The 27,681-nt window shown below is 41.1% G+C and overlaps 1 protein-coding gene across 8 annotated transcripts; it reads right to left on the bottom strand.

The window, feature by feature from the left end:
• Positions 1–439: 439 nt before the first annotated feature.
• aak1a (AP2 associated kinase 1a) lies at positions 440–27,162 on the bottom strand. 8 transcript variants are annotated; one of them, XM_030737073.1, is made up of 20 exons: positions 26,339–27,162; positions 22,884–23,002; positions 22,209–22,317; positions 21,586–21,728; positions 21,321–21,442; positions 21,119–21,200; positions 20,855–20,987; positions 20,629–20,732; positions 20,184–20,263; positions 19,923–20,086; positions 19,104–19,267; positions 15,154–15,363; positions 13,476–13,663; positions 13,002–13,195; positions 12,851–12,919; positions 10,698–10,802; positions 10,368–10,469; positions 9,756–9,914; positions 9,298–9,387; positions 440–2,997 (listed from the first exon to the last, which is right to left on the bottom strand). In XM_030737073.1, exons 1-20 carry the CDS (start codon positions 26,496–26,498, stop codon positions 2,150–2,152), a joined length of 3,345 nt encoding a protein of 1,114 aa, XP_030592933.1. In that variant the 5' UTR covers positions 26,499–27,162; the 3' UTR covers positions 440–2,149. The 8 variants fall into 8 exon arrangements, with proteins under 8 accessions (XP_030592933.1, XP_030592934.1, XP_030592935.1 ...); XM_030737080.1 differs by lacking the exon at positions 440–2,997 and adding an exon at positions 6,037–8,746; XM_030737074.1 differs by lacking the exon at positions 9,298–9,387.
• Between the last annotated feature and the right edge of the window lie 519 nt (positions 27,163–27,681).

Genomic DNA, 27,681 nt, shown 5'->3' with positions numbered 1-27,681 from the left:
ATGAGAAAAAAAAATCTTTATAGGGAGAGCAGGAATTTTACTTTTTTATGGGATGAGCCATCTGATCTTTGGAAAGTTCTCATTATGCAGCAAAAACAACTTCTGTGTTACAGAGCATTATAACACTGAATTATTATAGTTTATCCCATTAACGTTCAGGCACCAGTTGAATTGTTGGTCAAGGTAATGTTTTATCATATCTGGTGAATATTATTAATCTAGCATTAGATAGATCAATATCTGTCAGGAGTATAAAAGATAAATACTTTAAATGTAGTGGACTAGAAGTTAGAGGAATATAAAAATAAAAGTGCAATATCTGTGTAAAAGTATTTATAGTTTCATCAACAACTGAATGTTTCGGTAATCATTTAAAAAAAAAAAACTGCAAAATCATACACAATTTGATTTACATTCATTTAATAGTAATTTATGACAGTTTTCAAAGGCAGGCTCTGCAGCATAAGAAGTACTTTGAGTGCTTTCCTGTCCAACAGTGTTATCAACTTTTACTCCAAATGTTTTCTACACAATAACAGTCAAAAAACAAAAGACAAAAAAAATCCAGACAGCTGTTAACACACAAAACACATTCTTCAAGAACCCCGACTCTGTCAGTGACTATGTGCAATCTTTGTTTACAACTGGGGTGAGAAAAATGAACATTTTTATCAAAAGATTGGACACTTAAAAAAGAAAAAAAAAAAGTTCTTACATTGTAAAGGAGAACAACATAATTTAAGCTTTGGGTTGAAACAGGCGGGATCCCTTTTGGGAACCAAAAGGTCTTCCATGATTTTACAAAGAACAAGGATAATTAAATATGTCCGAATGGCAACAGAATCAAATTCAACAGGAATGTCATCAATCGGACACCATTCAAGACCTCACTTACACAGTACGACAATTACAATCCCTGACTGGAACTGCTGAGCATAAGTGCTGTAGATAATTGCGATATTTTTAAGTTGCAGTCAAAGTTTCCACTTCAGTTGTTCATATATGTGGCACAGTTTAAATACATTTGGAATTCATAGATGTCTACAATAGAGATGCATTATTGTGCTGAATGACAATCGCTTGCGCGTGCGTGTGTGTGTGTACGGCAGACAGCAAAAGGAAGTGGTACACGACTGTACACAGGTATTTGGTGCTGAACACGAGTACAGTAAGATTTTGTAAATGCAGCAGTTTTATTTATTTAATTTTTAAAGGCAAAGGTGAGAAATGCTGCTGATGTTCTGATGTGGTCAGAGTGAAGTGCAGGGAGGGTGTAAGGCTTCGGAGATGTCAATGTGTACGGTGAGGACAAACAAAAGTGAATTGTCTACATTTATCTAACATAAGAAATACTACAATAAATGTTATATGCACAACATTCATATAAAGTTCGTACATGATGTGGAACAAACAGTTTTCATAAGACAGGATTGTGACCACAAACATAATGGACACAACAAAATGCACACATTTTGGATCAAAATAAAACAAAACAAAAAGTTACATTTCACATCAACAAATGTCACCACTTGTATCATTATCCAGCATCTGCTTCATGAACTGTCAAGCACAAAGGCAAAATGGCCCAAACTCTAAATCTCTAACTGTAAGGCATTTACGCATTTGATGAAATAATCTTATGCTGCATCTTCCCCTTTTCCAAGCTTCAGTGAAATTACGATCTTTTCATTCAAGCTGAATTTGTCTTTTCTGAGAACTGATAAAATGGAGGAATGAGGCCTTATCACATCATAATTTCAAAGTTGAGCTCAAATGTCTACGAAGTAAAACCGCCGCGGCAGCAGACGGTCACGGACTCCCTCGCCGTGAGGGATATTTCAGCGCCGACACAATAAAATAACTGAGGTAGGCGAGAAAACAATCAAATGCTTGACCATAAACGTAGTCTTCGTGTAAATGTGTACAAGGAGGAAAATGTGACCGGGATGGGGGGTGACAGCGAGCGTGGGACTGATGTCAGTTTACACAGAGTAAAGCTGACCTTGCACTATTTGAGCTAGTTAAGAATGAGATCCATGCAGGTCTGCAGTCCAGCTGCAGCGCTGGTGACAGCATGCAGTATATGCCTGTTATAGTTTGCATAATTCATTTGCGCCGATTCCCACTGCCCCGACCCTAAAGTGTGCGCTCAGGGCTTTTCTTGTGGTGCCTTGAAGTGAAAGGGTGCAGAGACAAATGGGTCTACGGCGCTCACTTCTGAGGTCCACGAGTGAAGAGGTCCAACGGGGACAGATGCCACAGTAGCCTGCCTGCTCTCGTTAGACACCACTCTGTGAGCTGCTGCTGGCTGCTGGGGCACAGGTCCTTCAAAGTGTCGGGAATATTTGGCCAGAGCTTGAGGGCGGAAAGGTTGCTGGGCAACCTGTCCCAAAACTCCTTGATCAGAGGTTACAGCATGAGCTCCAGCTGCGTGGGGGTATGAGGTCTTTGCTTGTGCTTCTTTGGCCTCCTTTCTTTTTCCGAAGGGAGCCTGAGAAAAAACGTCGAGCTGCTGCTGTGCTGCATGGGGGGCACGTGGAAACGGAGCATTGGCAAATACATCACCCGTGTCTTCTTGAACGATCCCAAAGGGGGCTTTGGAGAAGACATCTGCAGCCCTGTCTGTCTCCTTTGCCGCCTCATGTACATGCTGGGAATGATTCTGTGCAAAGGTATTCAAAGCAGGTTGATCGAAGGTGGTAGGTGGCTGTGCTGCTGCTGTGCTGGCGTGCAGAGATGACTGGAGAGCTAACTGAGGCCCGTGTTCTTCTTCATCCTCAGAGTCCTGCAGCAGAGGTCTAGAACCGCTGCAGTCGTGGGGTGCTACATGACTCTCAATGGATTCCCCATCCTCCTGCTCATCCTTATGGGCTTCTTTTTCTTCATCTTCATCGCTGGAGTGCACACAGCCTTCGTTCTGTTGAGAATCTCCTTCTAGAGCTTCCGCCTCTTGTCCCTCCTCAAGCACAGAGTAGCCGTTACTCTCCCCTTGGACATCTGTTTAAGAGAGAATAGATAGAAAGAAAAATTAGAGATGAAAAAAGCAGTAAAATACAAATGAAAAGAAACTTTACCACCTGTGGTCCAGCTGCCCATTTATCTACCAGACCGGTCTCTTCACATATACTGTATGACCAATGGATTAACTGTAAAATCTGTAAATCCCTGATCTATGATGACAACTAAACAATGGGAAACCAGCACAAGACTACAACAATACGGATTCTACTCTGAACGAGTCACGTAAGACAGACAAGACTACCAACTCTACTATTACAGCATCTCATTAACCTTGTTTCCACAAATTAGCATGAGCACAGCTGCAGTATCCTCAACTCAATCTTCACCAATAGCACCCAGTATTGGGGCAGCAGTTTTGCTTCAAGTTAGAACTGTGTGAGTTGAGGAGGGAGCTCGAGGGAGGTCTGTGGAAACAAGGGGGGGGGGAAGAGCCCTTGTGGCAAAAGTGAAAAATAGTCAGGGACAGACAGGTTTGCACAGATGAGCGAAGACAGATCAGTCTTACCTCAACAGTGTTGACAGCAGCTGTTAACTGGTAGCTCGGGGAGATGTTAGTTGAAACCATTAAAGGAAAGCTCCAGCTTTTTGTTTTTAGTTTACTTCCAGGGTTATATGCCTCATCACTTGCCTGTTTTAAACCATCCGTAGCCAATTTCTCACAGTATGCTCTTTCTGCATGAATTAATTGTACGTCACCGCTCTGAGCTGACTACCAAAATAACACACAGTTAAGACGGCTCATTTAATTGTGTGAAATGACAGCTTCTCAGTTCTCACAATACAGCTCATAGCCTCTACAGTCAACGGGAGGTACCATGAGCAGGGGGCACAATTTAGGCAAATTTATCTGTTTCTGATAATCGGTCTGATCACAACAGCAGTTAACAATAACACAGCGTCAAAACTGAACTGCAGGTAGCATACACTGTAGCTAAGATGAGGGGAGGACAAGAAAGGAACACTAATAGTCTCCATTATATTTTAATGCTAAGGGAAAAGCTTAAGCTCAAAAGAGCAGTTGCACACATTGTCAGGGATGTCATGTTTGTACTAAGAAGTGCACACTTATGGCATGCATTAAATAACAGTTTAATACTGAGCTATTGATAACCTAATGCGGTTAATTAAGAGAGAATATATAGGCTAATTGAGAAAATAGAAAGGGATAAATCTGAAGTCATCTATTTAGTCTCTTGACTAAAAATATAATAGATTACATTAGACTTTATTTACATTCACATGAATGTTTTATTGTGTGTGTTCTCTTTCTGAATTTTTATTCAGAAAAAAATAAAAGTAAGACTCGATAAGACTGTCATCTCTGGAGAAATTGCAGTGGGATTGTTGCTATTGCTGGACTTTGTTGCTTGCTGCTAATAAAACGTTGGAGGTAAACAGGATGGCTAAGAAAGCAGAATGAAGTTAGCAGTTGATACTCAAAGTGGGCGAAATATTTGATCCCCTGATGAATCTGCACGTTTGCTCATGAAGAAATGAACAAATCTTTATTCTTTAATCTTTCATTTTAATGGAGACAGAATCAAAGATCCAGCAAAAAGAGATTACATAAAAGTTCTAGATGGATTTGAATGTCATTGAGTGAAATAAGAATTTGATCCCCAAACAAAACATGACTTAGTCCTTGGTAGAGGAAACCCTTGTTGGCAAGCACAGAAGCGAGACGTTTCCTGTAGTTGGTCTCCAGATTTGCGCACGTCATGAGGGATTTTGGCCCACTCCTCTTTACAGAAACTCTCTGAATCCTTTAGGTTTCTTGGCTGCTGCTTGGAAACTCAAAGCTTCAGCTCCCTCCACAAATTTTCAATAGGACTTTCTATATTTCGTCCATTTCCAAATAATCACACCAAGCGTCTTGCTGATGGTCTTGTAAGCCCATCGCAGCCTTGCGCAGGTCTACCATCTTGTATCTGACGTGCTTTGACAGCTCTTTGGTCTCGCCCGTGGCGGTGGAAAGGTTGGAAAACTGATTCTTTCGACAGGTGTGCTTTTTACACAACGAGATCATGAGTATCTATAATTGATTGATTGTAATCTGTGTGCCACATGGATACACAGCCGGTTTGTGGGAGTCAAAGTTCTGTCTGGGTTGTAGGGGATCAAATACTTATTTCAGTCAGTAACATGCAAATCAATTTATAACTTTTACAGTGCATCACAAAAGTGAGTACACCCCTCACATTTCTACATATATTTAAGTATATCTTTTCATGGGACAACACTGACAAAATGACACTTTGACACAATGAAAAGTAGTCTGTGTGCAGCTTATATAACAGTCTTCATGTAGCGCAACAATTCATCTTTTAAGATCCTCAGAGAGTTCTTTGCCATGTTGGAACTTTCAGTGACCAGTATGAGAGAGTGTGAGAGCTGTACTACAAAATTGAACACACCTGCTCCCCATGCACACCTGAGACCTAGTAACACTAATGAGTCACATGACATTTTGGAGGGGAAACAAGCAGTGCTCAATTTGGACATTTACGAGTGTAGTCTCTTAGGAGTGTACTCACTTTCGTTGCCGCTGGTTTAGACATTAATGGCTGTATATTGCGTTATTTTGAGGGAAGAACAAAGTTACACTGTTATATAAGCTGCACACAGACTACTTTTTATTGTGTCAAAGTGTCATTTTGTCAGTGTTGTCACATGAAAAGATATACTTAAATATCCGCAAAAATGTGAGGGGTGTACTCACTTTTGTGATACACTGTATGTAATGTGTTTTTTTCTGGATTTTTTGGTTGATATTCTCCATTAAAATGAAACCATAAAAATAGAGACTGTTCAGTTCTTTGCGAGCAAACTGACAAATTCAGCAGAGGATTAATTATTGTTCCCACAGTATATGCTAAAAAAGATGAAAGAAGTCAACATTTATTTTTAAAATGTGTAAAGAGTCAGACTGTTAGTGACTGTTAGGTTCATCGGACTGTTGTCCGTGTGTGTGTGTGCGTGAGAGTGCGATTTATTATATATCAATGATCAAGGTATAACTGTATCAGGTGATTAGATGGCACTCCTCTCACTCAAATGCCAACAGATCAAAGAGTGTACATCTGCTGGCTTTTAGGAGGACATCATTTGAAAGGGGCTGAATTTTCCTACAATTTGGTGGTAAAATGATGCCTGTAGAGTGAAAATTGTGGGCTTACAGACAAGTTAAAGAACTTTTTCAGATGAATTTTTTTTTCTCTCACTAGGTCAGTCTCTCCAGTTTAGCTCTGAATATTAAAGGGATTTCATCTAAAAAAAAAAAAGAAAAAGAAAAAACAAGACAATTAAAACATACCTCCAAACTGTATAAAAGCACTCGTTACACAACCAGGTCGGTCATTTTGGTGTTTAAACTGTGTTTCTATGGCAAACACTGTGGGATGAATTAGGTACAAAAAATTTTGGAAAAGATTTTTCTGTGGAATTTTGGCTTTGCAACAAACCCACCATTAAGATTATGATTATTGTATCTGTTAGTATTTCAACCCATGGAGCGCAGCAATTACTTTCACACAGCAACAATTCTTACAATATGTCATACAGAGAGAACAGGTGGAGAAAACATCTGATACTCCAAGCTCTAAGTCTATATATTTTATCAGGTATATGCACATATCTTAAAAAAAAATAGAAAGATTAAAATAAGATAATAAATGTAACACTTGGTGGGATGCTGACATTTAGACTGAGTTTGTTGAAGTGGTTGTGATCAGATGCAGTGAAACTCGCACAGCTGTCACACAAGCCTTTCTTATCGTTATTTAATCAACTATAAGAGACAAAGGTGAAAGGTATTCCAGCGTTATCAGGAAGTCAATTCCGTCATTAGCTCTGTTAATAAAATCTATCCAGACATATACAGTAACTTATACATGTACCAGTACTAGTGTATAAAGAACAACTGCAATGGAGAGCAACAAATACTATCCAATCAAGCAATTCAAAAGCACTTAGTTTCATGTTTTGTTGGTGACATCTAAAACCGCGAGCACTAGCCAAATATTTGACAAGTATGGAGGGAAAAGACGGAAGGACTTTGGACAGTCAACATTTTTGCACTCTTAAATAAAGCCTCATACACAAATATGTTTTTATCTATACATCCTTATACATTTTTTACATATTTTATAATGGTCCTCAGTTCAATACATTCATTTTAAAGCACTATCAATAATAGTCACTTTTAATCATACCATGATGAAATGTTACACACTAAAATCTACTTTTATCAATGCTGACAAGAGCAAAAATGAGGAAAAAAAGTGTGACTTTATCTACATTTAAACTTCTCTTCTGGCTGAATTGACTGCTCATGGTATATGCTAAAAAACAATTGGCCAGAGAAGACAGAGAAGTTAGTGGGAGAGGAAGGAGGAAGATTTCCATGTAAAGTTCATTTATTAACACAATAACTACGTAACATGATTCAATGACATTTACATCGCACTCCCCTCTCTGTGACGGTGGTATTCTGCTAAAAATCTGCTCATTTATACTGACCCTGAGAGCGGACCAACACAGGAGAAGCTGATTACAGAATGTTGTTTAGCTTTGGCATTGCAACAGGTCAAATACCTTCATTCCCTTTTTAATTTTTGCTGTGCTTACCTCAACAATGGGTTAAAGATATGAGGATGAGTTGACATTAGTGGCGTTGTGAAGTGTTGTAGATAATGCTGACAATGGATGCCGTGCTGTGGCAATGGGGCCAAATTCACCAGCCATATTAACACTGACTTCACCAGTTTCAGGAAATTATCAAAACTGCCAGATTTAAAGGTGTAGTTTTAGAATTCATAACGCCCTGCTTAACATCCAGAAAGAAGTGACAGGTATGCTCAAGCCTGTGAAGCAACTCAGTTGGTTTAGACAAAATGATCTATAAACGACTCATAGCACATAATTGCTTGGACAGATTGGGCTTTCCATGACTCTGCAGATTATGTGGACTGCAACAGTGTGAGAAATCTTTAAAGGCCATCCAAAACTGACACTTTCTTCTTCTCGTATATGCAAACTGGCTCAATCGGTGCAGAAGCACAGATCTCAGCTTGCATCTTTGTTTGGTTGCTAGTTCAAAGCTCTCATAGGAAAGTGCATCATATTATCTACAGCATTTTACAGTCCTCAGTCTTTAGTCAGACCCCTGACACATATCACCATGCCTCAAGGTGGCTTGTTTAAAGATAGCTTAAACCGCGAGCGAGTGCACAAAGTGAACACAATGCAGCTGTGATCAAGCAGCTTAGCATTTGCATACGATTATGGTTCACCATGGGCGTGCACTCAGTGAGGGATGTTAATGCAAGTAAGAGAAAAGCATGAGGAAGACCATGGTGTAGCCAAGACAGAAGCAGACGATATGCTCAGGCATTAATGAAAAGATTTTTACCAGCATCAGAATGTCAACAGCTAGCAGAGACATATGAAACCAGCTATCAGGCAACTAGAGATGGAGTTGAGGCCAAGGAGGCACATAAAGATAATACCAGCTCCTTTCACTTCATAAGGTGCTACATTAAGTGTCTCTGCGTGCCCATCTCTACCCCCCACCCCTCTCCGTATCCCTTTGTTAGGACTGGACACTGCCCCTTCGACCTCTCCCACCCCCTCTAGAGGTCGATGAGCTGATCCACGAGCAGAAGGGAGCGGGCCAAGTTGGGGATGCTGGACTCTGAACTGCCACTGTTGCTGCGCGAGTGACCACCTGGAACGTGCCAGAAAGAAAGAGAGATAGAGACAGAGATGGGCATGGAGGAGCCAAGGGAGAGTGTGAAAGACAAGCAAAAGAATGAGTCATTTTAACAGGGATTGCATGGAGAAATTAAGAGCAAGGAGATGACCAGGATGAAGGGATGGTAGAGCAGAGAGATGTATGGATAGGGGTAGAAAGAGAAACAAGCAGAGAGTGAGCTGGGATAACTTTCATACAGCTGCATCATACCGGGGGAGGGGTTAGGAAATGCCAAACTAACATGAGGAGACTTTCAAGATAAACTAAAAAGAGCCAAACACCTGCAAGATGGAGAGGCACTGGCAGTATAATACTAGAAAGGAAGGAGAAAAAAGATGACTAATGTGAGAGGTTGATGGGATATTAAAAAAAAAAAAAAAAAAAAAGCCACCCATGCAAGAGTTCTCACATCAGAAATCCCAAGCTATGGTGACTAAACTGGGGGCTAAATCATTCATCTTTGTGGCTCACAGTCTGGGTTTCAGCAGGTGTGAGTGCTCATCTCAGAATTATGTTAGCCTTACCTTGGTTTGAGTTTTTGGAGATGAGCACAGGAATAGGATCAAACTCGTCGTCATTGCCCTTCTCCCCACAGGACATGAGGAAAGCAGAGTCTGTGGTGAAGGAAGAGGAAGTGAAGTAACGATGGAAGCGGGAAGAGGTTAACTTGGCGAACGAAAAGAGCACAGAAAAAAAAAAAAAAAAAAACAGAAAAAAAAAAAGGAGGAGGATGCGAGCAGATTAAAAATTAATGCAGCCAGGGCAGTCAAAGTGTTTAAAAGCCATTCATTTTACATGGCTTTTGGCATCTTCTGCAAATGAGTCAAGGGTCTGTTGAGGCTATCATTTAATGTCCAATTCAAGTTTCACTTTTGCTTTTTTTTTTTTGAACAGGCCCTTCTCTTGTGTGGTTGATCGGTGGTCTGCAATTGCGCCAACCCCCCCCACTCCCGCACGCACACAGGCCAATAAAAGGTCTTACCAGAAGCAGTCTGACCAGCTGGCAGCTCCTCCAGGCAGGTTCCAGAGCCAGGAGGAGCAGAGGAGCAGGAAGAAGGGAGAACAGGAACAGATGGGTTTCCATGACAGGTATGAGATAACAGATCACAACCCAGCAGAGAGTCCTCCCCAGTGAGAGAGTCTGAGACAGCAGCCATAGAGAGAAAGGGTTGGAGAAAGTAAGACTGTTAGTGCAGAATAAGATGCACTATATTAGTAAGATAGTTTGTATGTGGAAGCATAAGGAATCCAAAAGCTATGTTAGCTTCAGTTGATAACAAGCAATAGAACGTGGTGGTGTTCTTTTTTAAACAATTAGCACTGATAAAGTTAATAAGTCCTCAGTGAATAGACCACTTTACACCCAAAAGCTAAAACAGGCTATGGTCTATATCACTGTATTATACTAAAGTAAGCATTCTAGTCAGAGCCAAAGGCCAAAATAAATGTGAACTGGGACACCAGCAAATGTTTGTGATGATTAGTAAAAACTACATGTTAAAATCACAACCAAACCTGGATTCAGTTAACCCCAGGGTAAAACACAGTGACGCGTAATCTTAAGATGTGCTATTCTGAGGTCCAGGATGCTAACCTGGCATACTGGCAGGAATGTGCTCTGGCTGGCCTGAATGTCTCTGGGGCTGAGGAGCCTCCAACCCAGGAATCAGTGAGTCCACACACACATCTGCCTTAGCTACATAGAAACAACACATGTAAAACAGTAATACAAAGAAGTTATTAGAAGTATATAGAAAAAAAGATTGTGTGGCAGAGGGAAAAAAGATCTTCTTTGCTCCTTTCCCAGTCGATGTTCCTGACTTTTTGAGGATGTGAAAGAAAGAGAGAAGGAAGGGAAGGAAGACACATGCAGAACAGATGAGGAATTTGTGGGCAAGGCATGGGACAAGAAGATAGCTGGTACCATTTGTGGAGGTCTCTGCAGCAGTATTGAAGGAGTCAGCCAGGGTTAAGAGGTTAGGGAGCAGAAGAGAAGTATCAGGGGACTCGAGTCCCTCAATCAGCTTCTCTGTGAGAGAGCCAGAGAAAGAAGAGCAGAGGAGAAAGGGACAGATTGGAACAAAGAAAAGGGCAATGAGAGGATTTTTCATACGAAGGATTGAATAGCAGAGGAACTAAAGGGATAAGAAACTTTTGAATGATGCAAAAATCAACAATGATAAATGCATCTAGTTGGCTGCATGGTAAGCATTTTTAGAAACTAAATATGTTCAGCAAAAAAAAAAAAAAAAGTTATGGTTATTTTGAGGTACTTTCACGCCACTATAATAAAATTACAGCATCATGTCTTTGTTGTTAGTTTAGCTCCTTCCTCCACAGCTGCACACTCTGAGACCAGTGAGTTGGTCAAGTCCCATGCATTCAATTGCCAAAAAAAGTAAAATTATGGCAGCAGATTTTCAATGCAGAAAACATTTCTCATGCTCTTTAACGCCTTCAAAATAAAACAAAACAAAAAAAATCAAGTCACAGCAACCAACCACACCTTTTCACTGTCCACAACCTTTTCAGCTTATTTTTGGTCCCATGCAGACAGAGTTGGCTTTGCTAAGTTGTCATTACCAAAACTCACAAGATCTGATTTTATTTAGTAGACATGTATTCCATGCATGAAGTGTATTTCTACTTAATACAGTAGAAATGTATTTCATGCAGTTACTAATTTTTCACTGCAGCTTATACTCACAGGAAGCTGCTATGGGGCAAAAAGGGTTGGGAGGGGGGCATCTAAGACAAGGAATGTGTTGGCTCAGAAAATGGCACAGCAGATGTGACCTTCTGACCCCTTCACTATAGGAAAGAGGCCAACACTGATGAAAAGCTTTTCACAAATCCTAAATGTCAAACATTTCATTCTCACATGCAAAGGCGAACATATGCAATTTTAAAATGCTGCATACAGTATGTTTTACATTATATAGCATTTTAGCCAACAAGGCTGTTGTCGTGTTATCTCAGATGGGACTCTGATCCTTTAGCAGAAGTCAGAGTGTGTTTGCTTGTGTGCATCCTATCTCAGTGAGAGTCAAAGAGATAGCTTAGGCTGGGCAGAGAAGATTACCCACACCCTTATTATGTAACATTTTTTATCCTCTCAGTTCAGGCCCTAAACAGCATCTACACACAAAAAAAAAGTTACACAGGCATGAAGCACACACTTCCACAAGGGCTTAAGGCTAAACTAAGAAAAACATAAAAACATGGGTCATCATTTTAACAAGAGAGAGCGCTCAACTTTCTCTTGTTCTTAGCGGGCTCTGCTAGTAGAAAAGCAATCCAATTAACAAAGGAGAATTTGTCCTTCGCGTTGCCAGGCAACAGAGGACGAGAAAGCACAGACCTGCAAATGAGATGCGATCTAGCTGTAGCAACGCTGTCTATTCATGAACGCTGACAAGAAGCCACTGTGAGGCTGCCTGCTAAGTCAACAAGATAGGACTGTGTACTGATCCAAACCACAAAACTGGCACTCATAAGCTAACCTGTGGGTAGTGTGATAGCCAGGAAACTACCTGAGCAAACACTAAGTGACTCATGAGGTTCGAGAATATATTTGTTTAAGAGTCCAAGAGAATCAAAAGGCACGGCTCGTTCTGTGTTGTGGTGTGACAACAATAATACCTGTGGTGTCAGAGAGTGAGAGGCAGCTAAAAGAGTCTGAGAGTGATCTAAAAATTCAGATAGGAACATAAAGCAGATATAACCCACAAACTCAAAACATAACAGTGGAGAGAAATACCCCCTTAATGACTGATGTAATCAACAGCTATTATTTGAATATTCAAATAGTCAGTGTGAGGAATTTTCTATAACTGATGCGGGGGAGGGAAAACAAAAATCACCACGCAAATAAGATGATGGCTGTGCTACGACTGCTGATGTTCAAACACGCATTATTTTGATAGAACTATAATGAGCCTACAGATATCCATACGACAGACTGACATTATACATATATGCTGAATTGCTGAGGTGAACAGACGATTCTGATTGGTTCGGAAACACCCTTACAAACCTATCAGAAGGCATACTGAGAAGAGTTAAACAAAGCCTTACCTGAAAAGGCATTGAGGCTTGGAATGAGATTTTCACTGGAGCCCACGACCTTCTCTCCAGCTGAAGCAGCTGTACACAAGCCCCCCCCCAAAAAAACGTTTTAGATAATGTAATGATTTACTAGTCCTGTATGTGAACAAGCTGAACTTACTCTCAGCTAGCTTTGCAAAGTCTTTGTTGAGCAGCTCCTCTGCTGTTAGCTTTGAGAAGTTATCATCGCCAAAGGGGTTCCAGGTGGGCTGAGTGTTGGGTGCAGTGAGTGCTGAAGAGGTGTCCGCGTCACCTGGATGGTACACACTCTGTTGGGATGAGCAGGGGGAGCCAGAAGGTGTAGTGCTTGCTGATCTACAGTGCAAAGAATAAACAATGGTGAGACTGCGCACTGAAATTAAATAAAGGGTGTTAAGTCTGTGGACACTGGCCTACTGATGTATGCATAAGGTTAGTGAATGAACAGAGTTATTTAAAGACTGAACTGAAAGATTCTCTGGGATGTAAAAGAGTTATTTGTTCTCTCTCTGGGTGCTGTCATATGAATGGACTGTCTATTGCACTTCCAGCTTCACTCAGTGTCATGAAAGAACAGTTCATCCCCAGATCACTGAAGGGAGGTAATTCTGCTCACTTGGACTTGTTGAGGCTGGCCTCAGCTGCGGCCGCATGAAGTAGCTGGGTCGACTTGCTGACCGGGACCCCAAACACGGCACTGTGGGTGACATCGCTAAGGATACGTCTGTGACCACTCTTAGTGGCCATCTTTGGCGAGGAGGGGGGTGTCAGGGAGCCAACTTTGTGGATCCCTCTGCCAGCCGTCTGCAATGAGAAGAAAATGATGCAGAAAGGGATTTAAAAATGTGTTATTATGAACTAAAGCCCAGTCTCTACAATGCAGTGCAAAAGTCTTGCGCTACCCCTCATGTCTTTATACTTTGCTAGGAAAATGGGAAATGGGTGAACCAATTTATAGAAACATTTGCAAACATACATGCAAATAACAGTATATAAGGCATAAACAAAGTTTGTACTATTCTAATGAGCCTGAGAGTCAGTGTTTGGTATGACCACCTTTATTCTTCAACACAGCCTGAACTCTCTTCAGCAGCGTTCTTGCCAATTCTTTAAGTAGCATTTAGAAATAGTTCTCCAGGCTTCTTGAAGGACATTCAAAATTCTTCGTTTGATGTTGACTGTCTTTCGTTCTGTTCTCTGTCAGAAATGGTGAAGTCCAAACTCCGGGGAGGCTGATAGTGATTCACTGTGTGTTTCTCAATCCAGGTATGCTTTTACTGCATTAGCAGTGTGTTTAAGATGACTATTAGCGTGTAAATTTAAACCACTACCAAACAGTTGCTTTCCAGATGATATTGCATGGTGGGTCAAAATTGATTTATCCGTGTTCATAATTCCATCATGTTTGACAAGATCCCCAACACCACTGGATGAAATCCAGCACCAAACCAAAACAAGAGTCTTCACCGTGTTTTACAGATGTTTTACATGCCTGTCAAAATGTTCTCTTTGGCATTTTTCATAAACTACAAAGATACGAACAAATGATGTGTTTTTGCAACAAGCTGCTTGCAACAAAGTGTCTAAAGATAGAATTTAAAACAGATTTTTTGCTCAGTTGTCAGTTATGTGTAGATACAACACTGATTGAGTTAGGTGCCTTTTTAATACTCGAATGATTCATAGGTCAGTGTGAAGTGGCTTAAACATAAAAATCTTCTGAAAGTGGTCAGGTATAAGTACTGGGCTGAAAATGAGCAAAAAAAAAAAAAAAAAAATTTTAAAAAGCAGCCAATGTCCAAAAAAAAACTTTGAAAAACCTTCAAAAAGCCTGAAGAACTATTGCTCAAGACCACTTTAAAAAAATATAAGAAAGCCTGACTCCTTGAAAGCAAAATATAATGAATAAATTGGTTCAAGACTTTTGCACAGTGCTGTATAATATAACAAAGAAATAAACTAATCCAATACAAATATTAGACCAAGTAAGATCAACTGGAAAAGAAAATCAATTCAAAGAATTCAGATTGCACCAAACTACAACTCTATGGAAACAGAAAATGGTTATAGGAAAGGAAAACATTTAAGTCTGATCAAAACAGATGGAAATATTTTTCATGATTAATACATATTTAGTAAAAATACAATGAGATTTTTCAACTATCTTTCCACCAAGCAGAAGCCAAGAAGAAGAGATGAGCAAAAATCTGGACGTGATTTGTTAGAGATGAGCCAATAATCAGCCCCGACCCAAAGAGTAGCAGACAGCAGTGGGAGTAGGACGTTACCACAACCTCTGGCTCAGCTGCAGCACCAACAATTGTAGACTCGGGGATGGGTGTGAGATGGGCAGCTGCCATTTCATGGACTAAATGCTGCTGCTGCTGATGTTGCAGGGTAACAACTGGAGGAACAGGTTTAGCTTTGCACTGCAGCAGACTGGATGCTTGAGATGTTTGTTGTTGCTGCAGTTGGTGGTGGTAGAGGTTCTGTACCAGATGATGCTACATAGGAATACCACACAGCTGACCGTGAGCAATGCTCATAACAAACTGAGCCCAACTGAAATTCATTTTTATTAATCATCACAAAACTAAAATAGATGCATTTTTTTACTGTTTTGCTTCACCAGCGCACAACATGAATGAACAGAAGATGCAGGACAGAGGGAGGGGGGGGGGGGGGGGGGGGGGGGGGGGGGGGGGATCAATGTGAAAACCTACACAAACCTATTAAAAAAAACAAAAAAAAAAAACATGAAAATTTGTTAGAGCTAATAAAGTGGGAACCTCAAAGGTTTTTCTTAAAGAAGTGTCTGTTAAATTTACCAACAAATGAGATTACAGAATGATAATTTAGCCTACAGCCCACACACGAAACCAACACAATTAAATAGTGGCGGAAATGGAAAAAAATTCCTGGGAAAAAACGTTTTTTGAAGTCAACATTTCCTGTTCCTAGAGATGCAGTGTGTGTTTGTGAGCTCAGCCCTTCATGCTATCATTCCTCAAGAATGTGTCTACAAAACAAAACAGAGGAGTGTACTAAGGGAGCAAGTTCACATAGCCAGGATTTTTCTTTTTCTTTTTTGTGTTAGCTGGCTTGATTAAACCTAACAACCCAGTCTGAGATAATAGGTATAACAATGGTGGTTATCAACCTTCTATGCTAACTTAGGCTTGCTTCAGGCTCCAAGTGACCCGCCAGGTTATGTTTTAAATGAGAACTCGTTCTCAAACATTTTACCTGGTAAAATAAAGGTTAAATAAAAATAAATAAATAAAAGTGCTCTCACAAAAGGCGGCATCTGATGTGTCATTTGATTCTTCTTCCACACAAAACTGACTGATTTAGCTCCACCTATCTGATCAGAAATATTCCCAGAGGAACAGGTAGTAATGATCTAAAGAATACAAAAAAGTAACAATAAAATGCACCACTGTTGCTGCAAATAAGACAAGATATCAGTGCTGGCAGAAAAATCCTTAATCTTGCAATTCATGAGCATCACAGGCACTCTGAGCAGCAAAATAAATGTATATTGCTGTTTATTTCTAACTGCACATCACAGCTTTGAAACTTGAAGCTTGATTCAATGAGATGTGGAAATCACTTTAAATTTGTCACTGAAATTAAAGTGAATAGCTTACAAATGTAACAAATCATTTTTCTCACCCGTGTCCCAATAGCTGCAGTCCCAGCAGCATCAAAGACACTCAACAGCAGATTAGGAATGAGCATAAAACATTTATAACTTTTCTGCATCGCTAACTGAATGCATGCAAATTCCAGTCACATTGCAATGCATACAGTTTGCATGGCGGTAGCGCCACATTATTGCTTCTCTGACTTAATAACTTGCACACATAGTATTCACAAATATAGTACATGTATTCCTTTAGCAGACAATCTGCTTGGCACTTAATGCTTACTGGAAATAAAAGAATAACTGAATTCAAGATCCTGTCTTGAGATGCAAGACAGGATCTTGATCTATAATCTGACAGATGCCAGCTTCTACATACTGCAGACAGCAGTCCTCCTCCAGCTCTGGAGATCTGCTACATGATGTAAAGCCTCTTTAACCAGAAACTGGAGCAGGTGGAGAAGTGGTTCATGTTGCACTACGTCAAGCTTAGAAAGCATGCAGAGCAGAACAAGGACCACTGTCACCAGCTGCCATCTAAGACACCAGAAGTGTTCATCCACAGATGAACTCAGATTATATTGTTCTGTTACTTATCTGTCACAAAGTACTTGGCAAATAAAGTATTTGAAGAGGATATACCTATAAATTATATAAAATAATTATTTTAGGAAGCGTGTGAGGCTCCTTACAACTATAAACATAAACACCCCTCCCGTACCACAAACTCAATCTTAATCTGTAGGAAACTTAGCTGCCAAATCAAACCAGGCCTGAAACCTTTAAGATTACCACTTTAAGATTGGGAGCACCCTAAATGCGGAGATTTGGCTTGAAACACACACCACCGATGAACAAAATTCATGTTGAATTGGGACTTCACTGAAACTAAATACAGGTTTTAAAATAAGGATTCCATCTATCCTCTTCCACTCATCCAGGGCCGGGTTGCGGGGGCAGCAGCCTAAGCATAGAAGCTCAGACCTCCCTCTCCCCAGCCACCTCCACCAGCTCATCCGGAGGGACCCCAAGGTGTTCCCAGGACAGCTGACAGATATAATCTCTCCAGTGTGTCCTGGGTCTACCCCGGGGCCTCCTCCCAGTAGAACATGCCTGGAACACCTCACCCAAGAGGCACCCAGGAGGCATCCTAGTCAGATGCGCAAACCACCTCAACTGGCTCCGTTCCATGTGGAGGAGCAGCGACTCTACTTTGAGCCCCTCCCGAATGGCTGCACTCCTCACCCTATCTCTAAGGGAGAGGCCGGCCAACCTTCGGAGGAAGCTCATTTCTGCTGCTTGTATTCAAGATCTTATTCTTTCGGTCACTACCCAAAGCTCATGACCACAGGTGAGGGTAGGGACGTAGATCGACCGGTAAATCGACAGCTTCGCTTTTACGCTCAGCTCCCTCTTCACCATGACAGACTGGTGGAGCGTCTGCATCACTGCGGACGCAGCCCCGGTCCGTCTGTCGATGTCCCGTTTCCTTCTCGTGTCACTCACAAACAAGACCCAGAGATACTTAAACTCTTCCACCTGGGGCAGCAACTCGTCCCTGAGCCGGAGCGGGCACTCCACTCTTTTCTGGCTGAGGATTATGGCTTCAGACGGTTCGCAGCTGATTCTCATGCCAGCCGCTTCACACTCAGCTGCGAACTGTTCCACTGCGAGCTGGAGGTCACCACCTGATGAAGCCAACAGGACTGCATCATCTGCAAAGAGCAGAGATGAGATTCGGAGGCCACCAAGGCAGAAGCCTTCTGCCACTTGGCTATGCCTAGAAATTCTGTCCATAAAAATTATGAACAGAATTGGTGACAAAGGGCAGCCCTGGTGAAGTCCAACATCCACATGAAACGAATCCGACTTATTGCCGGCTATATAGATCAAGCTCTCACTGTGGTTGCACAGGGAATGAATGGCCCACAACAACGAACCTCCCACAGGATACCCCAAGGGATGTGGTCGAATGCCTTCTCCAAGTCCACAAAGCACATGTAGACTGGATGGACAAACTCCCACACACAGTCGAATATCCTCGAGAGGATAAAGAGCTGGTCCAGCATTCTGCGACCAGGAAAAAAACAAAACAAACCCCCGCATTGTTCCTCTTGAATCCGAGGTTCAACTAACAGACGGACCCTCCTTTCCAGCACCCTGGCATAGACCTTATCGGGGAGGCTGAGGAGTGTGATCCCCTGAAAGTTGGAGCATATCCTCTGGTCTCCCTTTTTTTTTTTGCCTGAGCTGCCCTGTTTGTATTTCAGAATCTTTATTTTAAAGCCTTAAAAACCTAAAATAAAAAAAAAAAAACAATACCACTAACATTCATGGAAATTAAAATAGTTAATTAATGAAAACACAGACAGCTAGCATGGTCAAACACAGCCAGCATATACCTGAAGAGTATGGCTCATTACCATTTATGCATTTAATGAAAAATCCCTGTTACTGTTGTTGGTTTGAAAACTAAACTGTTAGGTATTAAAATATCTCACCACATGTACACAGCATTATTTAATGACATCCATCAGAGCAGACAGCACACAGTGCAGCTAACCATTATTTCCATTCTTGGTCTAGCAGAACTCCTACCTGCTGAGTGCTCTGTGGGCTTAGGAAGGCAGAGGCTTGCTGCTGCTGCTGCTTCATAAGGAGCTGCTGATGCTGAGATGCAGCCTGTGGCTGCATGTTGGTAGACGGAGCCTGTTGAGCAGGTTGGACAGCGGCTGCAGCTGGAGGGACACTGACACCAACGCCTGAAAGGCAGGTGAATAAGGTGAATGAGAAGATCATAAAACTATCCTTAATCATCAATTACACAGATTCTTTTTGTGCCGATTCTTGCACGAACCAGCTGTCATGTACAAATGTGCAAATGAGCTGTTTGTGTGAGTGTCTGCAAGCAAATACCTGCCTTACACACACAGGAACAGCTGCAGACCCCATGGCTGAATATTTATCCTATTATACTTTTTTTTTTTTAATGCGCTTGAACTCCATCTGCATGACGCAAACATAGCACTGTGGAGCAGTGGACTTGTCCGCACAGAGCCTCACATTCACCCATTGACGACAAACTTTTCTTCATTCTCACCTAAGAAAATTCTTGAATACACCGTTATAACTGTGTAATTTTAGGGTTCCGAGAATGTTTCTGAGGACAGGAAACAAGTTTTCCTGACAAAGCACTAATCCACACAAAAGAGAGCTATCATCAATAAAGGAACACAGGGCCTTGATGAGCTTTACAGTGAAATTCTTGAGGAATTCATGATAGCTACAGCATGCCCTTTTTGAGTATATTAGTATATGTTATTACCAGGGTAACAGCCATCATAAATCCACTTTTCTATCACATTGGTCTTAACCCTGACATATCGAGATAATCACAGTAATAGAAGCTTCTTGTACCTATGGCCTGGGGTGTTCCAGTAGCCACACCAGGCCTCTTGCGCGGAGTGAGTGCTGGCTGGATGGGAAGAATGCCTGATATAGGCTGGGGCTGAGCCTGTCCAGCTTTGGGCCGCTGTCGAGGCGCAATTGAGGTTTCCATGGTAGGGACCGGATCAGTGAGCCTGATGGAAGGAAAAGAGAACTCTGCAGAGTAATGGCAAAGTTTCTTAAAATAATAACAACAACAACACACACACACATGCTTTGCTTGGCACTCACCTGGCTTTGGTTTGACTTTTTTTGGAAACTGCTTCACTGGCTTTGATGGGCTCGGGAAGTTTTGCAGGAATGGGCAAATTCTACAACGGTAAGAAGATTTTCAATTTATCAAAGACAATCAAGTCATTTCAAATACATTTTTGATTAGCATTTGATTAGTGAAACTGCCATCACAGATAGCCACTTGGCATTTTCCATAAATGTATCAGTATTTTCTGCTTTGTTATCATCAAGAGCTTAGTAACAAAATATACTAGACTATCATTAATGTGGTGTCCTAGATTGCTGTTTCTCTGGAAAACAAAGCAGCAATTCAAACCACAGCACACGAATTATAAAAGCTAGTAATAACTAAAAGAAAATTTAAATGTTGACCTGGTAACTGCGAGGCCTAGATATATTCTCATCTACTATTCCTGCTATTCCCCTCGCCATGCTGACTCACGTGCAGATTTGGGACGGGACACTCTCGTCGAGCCAGTTTAAAGGCAAAGTAGGATACTTGGTAGATGTCTGGTCTCTTATCAGGGTCGGGATCCAGCATGTATCCTGAAACATTAACATTACTCAGAGTTAGACACATGAATATTCCCATTTAAACTGAATAGCACCTATACACTACATTAATAAAGCTCAACAGTGAGTTTGATCTAAGAAAAGGGAGTACTTACTAATGAGACAGTGCATTTCCTGTGAGTAGCGGGAATTGTCTGGGATAGTGAAACTGCCATCACAGATAGCCACTTGGCTCTCACCGAATGGAAGGGTGAAGTAGCACAGCTTATAGAGAAGACAACCCAAGGCCTAAGCAGACAAAGAAAATTAACAAGTATAGAAACATCAGCTCTGTATATCAATACTTGCTAATGCACACATCATTATGACAGTTACATAATCTTGTTAAATGTTAAAGTGAAACGAAAAGTTGGCCTCACCCAAATGTCTGCTTTTGTTGTGATGACCTTTCCCCCATAGAGGTTGACCATCTCTGGAGCACGGTATGACAGAGTAGTGTACCTGTAGTTATAGTGGTGTATGAGAACAGACCAATGAGCTTCTGAGCTCTTGTCCAAGAAAAGATAGATGGTATGACATGGAAAAAAAACCCCCAAAACAACCTTTCCCCCCCAAACTAACTTTTTGATTTCGTCCTCCACAACCGCCACCCCTTCTGTCTGAGGATTTTGGAAGCGGTTGATGGCACTTCCAAAGTCACAGAGCACATAGTGTCCCCGGTCGTGGAGAAGAATATTTTCCACCTACATGTGAAAGAAAGATGAGACTTGTGAGAAGTGATGGTACAGTGTAACAAAAAACGACTTCCAAATTATTACTGTGACCATTCATTAGCCAACCCTGTGCAGTGAGGAGTCCAGGCATAGAGAAAATGAGTTAGGCTTGCCTTGAGATCTCGATGGATGATTGGAGTCTTGCACTGATGGAGACGAGCGACCGCCTCGCATGTGTCACAAAAGATCTGTAAGACCTCGGCTTCAGTGAAGCCTGTCTGTAACCGCTGGTTCATCAGGTTTACCACCTGCCCACCTATGAGAAACAATTTAGTCAATAAAAAGTCATTTTTTAAAAACATTTTTATTACTTCAAGTTTGGTGGTAATACCAAAGGCTCAAATATCAGTCAACTTTAACAACACATCTATCATAAATAATAAAAACGTACAATTATCTTTTTTCATGGACAATCCACATGACACTTCTCAAAGAGATCAGCTCTTACACATGAGGAAAAAAAGTAAAGATGACATCCTTAATGTATTGCTCTAACATTATATTAGCACTGGTGTTTATAGCATAGAGAAATGAATACATTTTCTACACTCTGCACAGGCCCATTAACATGTTAACTTTCTTTAAATAACATTGCTGACTTCAGCATTGAGTAAAACACAATTTCTACTGAACACGACAGCTATCAGTTGAAAGAATAGGATGCTGTAACAGCCGAGGGTAATGGTGCTTTCAATTCAGAGACAGAAAGGAACCGGGAGAGAGTGGGCCGATTTACCTCGACAGAAGTCCATTAAGATCAAGACTTCCCACACATCACCAGCTCCGACTGCAGTTATGCTGGAGTCCAGGAAGCCGACTATGTTTTTGTTACCCACTAGGTCCCTCTGTGTAAACAAACACAGCGAGAGCAACAATGATGAACAACAGAGATGCACTTTTCATATATAATGCAGTTCTAAGAAATTTAGTTTGGTAGATCAGAAAATACACCCATCTTTGTAACTTCTCAGCTTAATTTTAACTGCCAAAGGTCTGGAAGCAATGATGATAAAAATCAACTGATAGCCATGCCACCAGGGAGGGGCTGCAGGAACTGGTTTGTTTCACTTATAGTTAGGAAACGGACATGCAAGTGAGCTCACGACAACATTTTAAACAAAATTCCATGTGCTAAAATGGAAAAAATTACAATCTTGAGAGCTCCTTTGTTATCACCACTTTACACAGGACAAATAGTATTTTTGAATAGCTTTCCATTTTTTAATTTTTTTATTTCAAGAATCAAGGGTGAATCATGTTTAGACCACAAACTTTAGAGGTGAATGTTAATTTAGCATTTTTTCTGTCAAGTTACATAACACTAGCTACATTTTTCTGTTGCTGAGGAGGCTAACATTAATGCAAAAAATACCAAATCTACTCCAGTCAGCTTCTGGACAATCATACTCACCATAATCTGTATTTCAAGCTTGCAGATCTTCAAATCATGTTCGTTGTTAACATACATTCTTTTTAGCGCACAACGTACACCCTGATGAGTCCGCACCAAAAATACTATGGCAAAACCTCCTGCGAAGAAGAGAGAAAGAGCAGAAAAGGCAGAACGAACAAATTGAAATTCAAAAGTAGAAAAACCCAGCAAAGTTCTGTCTAATTCTGTCACACAAAATGATGGTAGTTTGCTTGCATTTTTTGCCACCATACATGATCACATGAAAATGGGGTTGCATTGGTACTAAAACTGGTTTGATTTTATTTCTCAGTACAATGATCATCCGTCATACTTAACATGATAATTTTTTTTCTGGAAAAAGAATTTTGAAACCAAAGCCCCCTCATATTTGTTCTGACCCTGACAGATCAGACACTGGTTCATCATAACCTAGAACATAATGAGGAAATGCGATCCATCAAACATACGCATCTGTGTACTTTCTGTTATCATTCTGAATGAAGGATGATGTTTAAAGCACAGGTGTCAAAACGGCACGCAACAGAGTCCAATTCAACCCTGTCTGACACTGCTGGGTTAAGGTAAAAACTATTTGATGAGTTGGCTGGCTGGCACAGTGGTCACAAGAGCTTGAAGCAACACTGTGTGAGTAAGCAGTTCTGGCAAAAAGATGCAAAGAGACAAAACTGACAATACAGGAAGTGAGAGAATATATCATCCCACATTTAGTCACAGTGATGACACTGACATCCATAGCAACTGTAAAACCACCAACAATCACACTGCACTAATGAATAAAGTACAAACTGGGTCTCTTTCTGCAGATATCCACAAAATATATCTGAATCAACACAGTGAGACAGAATTTTACACACATTTTGTGCTTGTTGTTATAACTGCTCTTCTGTTCATCGATCATCTTTCACAGTTTTTGATGTCATCCCACTGGTATCACTAAGCTAAGGTTAGTTTGATGTGATCGGGCTACTTGACGTCTACTATGAGCATTATTACAGCTGAACTGTTAAAGGCATTTATAGAGTACAACAACATTTTTTAAGGATTTTTCAACATGAGTGCACACCAAGCATGAAATCATGTGAGCTTCAGTCCTCCGTCCTGTATAGGTCAGCATGGAATTGGGTCATCATGGATGATGGCACATTGTAATTTTACTGCTGTCATCATGAATTAAATGACTGGAAGTTTCACAATGAAGTGCTAAATTCTCCAACCGCTGCATCCACAAAAAAAGGAACTGGCAGAGCACTTGGCTCAGTAATTAGTGTTATGACATCAGGAGCAATTGCTTGCATGAGATAAGAAGTTTAATTAAGAGCTGAGGTCTGTACTGAATCAGAATAAAGAGCAAAGGCTAGGCAGGCACGTGTGTGTGGCCCATCAGAGTACAGGCAGCTGAGCCACTGCTGTCTTGCACGGTCTAATCTGAGATGCTTGTTAGAAATTAGAAGGATTAGCAGCCTTCTTAAGCAATATTTAGCAGTGGTCTACTATCTCAGGAGACAGGGTGACCAAATAAGTACAGCTACACATTAGCCACTGCCCCTTGACGTAAAGTGATTATAGCACTCTAGGGAATGCACACAAAAATACACCTTTAGGCACTGCAATGAAGGCATCAGCAATGGCTGTAGTGCTCAGTTACAGTCTGTCAGTGAAATAGAACTTAGAGAATAAACTTCTAGGCTTTGGACTGAGACACAGCACGTCCTCACAACTATGACGCTGTTTACAAACATGTAAGCATGGACTGTCTGGTCTGACTTAGGAAACTTTATTTCCCATTAGAAAACTTGATGAATATGGTTTACAAAAAGGGAATGGCTCACACATTAATGACAGCGGGAACTGGGGGCACTAATGTTGCCAGCAGTAACTCTATACATCAATACAAAACAACACCTCCAGCTGACAGCAAAGGGAGAAAGCTGTCTCTCAGAAAATCCAGAGATAATGGCCAGTAATAAATCACAGATTTGTCCAAGACCCAAAGCTTAAAAAAAAAAAAAAAAGATAGTTCAAAGTATGCACCTCCATACCTTAAGCTACAAAAGCCAGCACAGTATGCCACCCTGACTGCTTTAGTCAGCACAGTGTAAAGTGTGTTGCCACAAAGTTCAACACTGACAACAAAGGGAGTTGGTGTAAGAGGGGGAAAAAAATGATTAACTACATGAGGCAACCAGACAACAGCAACTGAAAGACTTCAAAAACACCAGACTTCAATAAAAAGCATCTGAATAAACAGGTGCATTCACAAAAGGGGTACTCAAATTGCAAACAGCAGTTCTACTACCAGAGCGAGACATAATGAAAAATCCAAACTTACATCTTGGGAAAGCTGTATAATTATGGTGATGCCATTTATTAGGCCTAGGTATTACCACTCTGAATTATGGTTTTCTCAGGTTATCTGCATCAAGGCCAATGTGTTTCCAGAACTGATGATAAAACTACAGCGCATTTGCACCCTAAGAAACAAGGAAATCCCTAACATCTCAGTACAGGGTGGGTCTGAGGTTAGCTGTGGAACTCATTCATAAAGCCAGTGTGTGGCCAAACAGATGGTTTATATCTATAGTACTGATAAATTAATCAGTCTTTTTTCATCTATTATTTAGTAACAGGCCCTCTTGGCTAACAGAGCAGGGCAGACTCTTATTGCAAAGATAAATGACCATGAGAAAAGGTTTACCTCTTTCACAAGGCCCGCTTAACCTGTTCTGGTAAAGATGACCTTAAAAGGTATAATCAGTTCTAACCACAAAGTTAATGATCTGGATTAACAAATGAAAAAGCAAGATTATTTTCATGTGGGAAAAGTTGGTATGAAGTTATGTTGCAGGTTGCCGGAAGGTCATATTTTATGTGCCAGCATATCCTAATAACATTTCCTTCTAACTAACAACTTAATTTTAATTTTAACTTATGCAGTCTATAATTGTCACTCCCTCTGTAAATATCAATACAGGTGACTCAGCATGGCGCTGGTCCAGCAAAAAAAAAAAAAAAAATCCTGTTTTTCCATGTTCCTCCCAGCCTTCAGGTGAACAGTGTTCCAATGCAAAGCGAACCCTATTCAAAGTTTGAAATTTCAGCCTAACCTGACTTTTCCCATTATCATTACATAGAAAAGGCAGGTTTAGGCCATCTGGCAGAAAACTGGGATAAATAAAGGAGACAACCTGAGGCGTAACTGCTAAAGCCTTGCCAGTAACTAACTACTAACCAATGCCACTTCCACTCAGTAATGTATAAAACATGATAGCTTATCGTTATGTTGGTTACAGTACTCTAGCTGAGCCAAAAACAAAACAAAAACAGGCCCCAATCATCTAAGAATTAAGCTTGACAAGACAGTTGATCCATCACATTAAAAGTGGCTGTATAACAAGTGTGTAATCCACACAAGGGAACGCCACGTAGTTCACCTTCGGCGATTATTTCCTCCACGGTTACTTGATATCTTCCTATGCTGAAGACACGTCCGATGAAGCTGCAGCCGCCGCCGGAACCAGCGCCTCCTCCACCGGATCCGGGACCAGGCCCGGAGCCCCCAAACTCCCGACGGGAATCAAAAAATTTCTTCATTTTGCCCTGATATTGTCCAAAGCAAGACCGAGTCCAAAACGTACAAGTGACGCAACAACGACTACAGCTGGGCAAAGTCAGTCCCGACTCCCAGAAGAGCTGGTGTTAACGCTTCAGCAGCTGAATGAATGCTGCTAGCTGGCTTCAAGCTAAAAGCTAGATAAACTAGCCGGACTTCAAAATATCCCAAATACTGCTGCCCGATGCTCTTCAGCTAACTCATGGCTTGTGCAGCAGGCGGAGTCAAACGCTGCTTGAGAAGCCGCTTTTCACTCTAAACCTAAATCAGCACTAGCTAAACTATGATCCGGACTATAAGCCCGAAAAACACCGTCAGCTCACCTAGCTAGCTATTTAGCTAGCTAAGCAGCCAGGTGCCAGCTGTCAGGCGACAGACTGGCAGCCAGGTAGGTCCCTGATATCCAGTCCAGGTCGTTACACATCTCGGTCGATATTCTTCCAACCGAAATGTTAGTCCACTTGCTGCCTTGTGCCTCTGCAACGGGGAGAAAATGTCAGCTCTATAGTGTTTGTATTCGTGCTGCAGGCTGGAAGAAGGCTGGTCAACCAGGTTAAGTTAATGACAGAGCTAACAAAGCTACAAGTACACGCTAATGGCAGGAGCCCTCTCCATCTCCCTGATTCCTGCGGGACTGCTCCTCATGTGATTGGTCAAACCAGCAATGACTTCCTGTTAGTGCAGCCTGCAGGTCCGTGAGCTCTAGATCCACTCTCTAAAAAACCCTAAACAAACAAACTACCCGACTGCAGTAGTGTGGTCGTTTATTCAGTTATTTTCTGAATAAATTGTTTATATTTATGTATTTAAATCTAGGTGTAAAAAAACGTAAAAAGTTTGTTTTTCCATCAGTCTAATTTATAAAACTTGAAATGTAAAATAAAATATCCAAGAAATTATTTTAACTTTAGTTTTTGTCAGTTTGGGCAAATTTGTGAACAAAGACTAGGAAAAATTGATGCATATGTTTATTTATTAGGGGACATCTCCACATTTGCTTTGTAATTTCGGTTTTCTGTTGCCCCCCAATATAATAATAATAATAATAACAACAATAATCCATCCATCCAGTCATCCATTTGCTTCCACTTATCCAATTTAGGATCACGGGGGCATGAGGCAGGATGTACCCTGTATATCACACTCACAGTCACACCTATGGTC

This window comes from Archocentrus centrarchus, chromosome 9 (genome assembly GCF_007364275.1).
Source record: "Archocentrus centrarchus isolate MPI-CPG fArcCen1 chromosome 9, fArcCen1, whole genome shotgun sequence".
NCBI lineage: Eukaryota > Metazoa > Chordata > Actinopteri > Cichliformes > Cichlidae > Archocentrus > Archocentrus centrarchus.
This window is presented reverse-complemented; position numbering and strand designations above follow the sequence as displayed.

Coding starts and splice junctions, on each gene's coding strand:
- aak1a (XM_030737073.1), bottom strand. CDS start 26,498: ATGAAGAAATTTTTTGATTCCCGTCGGGAGTTTGGGGGCTCCGGGCCT. Junction 20,733..20,854: donor GGAAATGCACTGTCTCATTA/GTAAGTACTCCC, acceptor TTAATGTTTCAG/GATACATGCTGGATCCCGAC. Junction 19,268..19,922: donor TGGAACACCCCAGGCCATAG/GTACAAGAAGCT, acceptor CCTGCCTTTCAG/GCGTTGGTGTCAGTGTCCCT.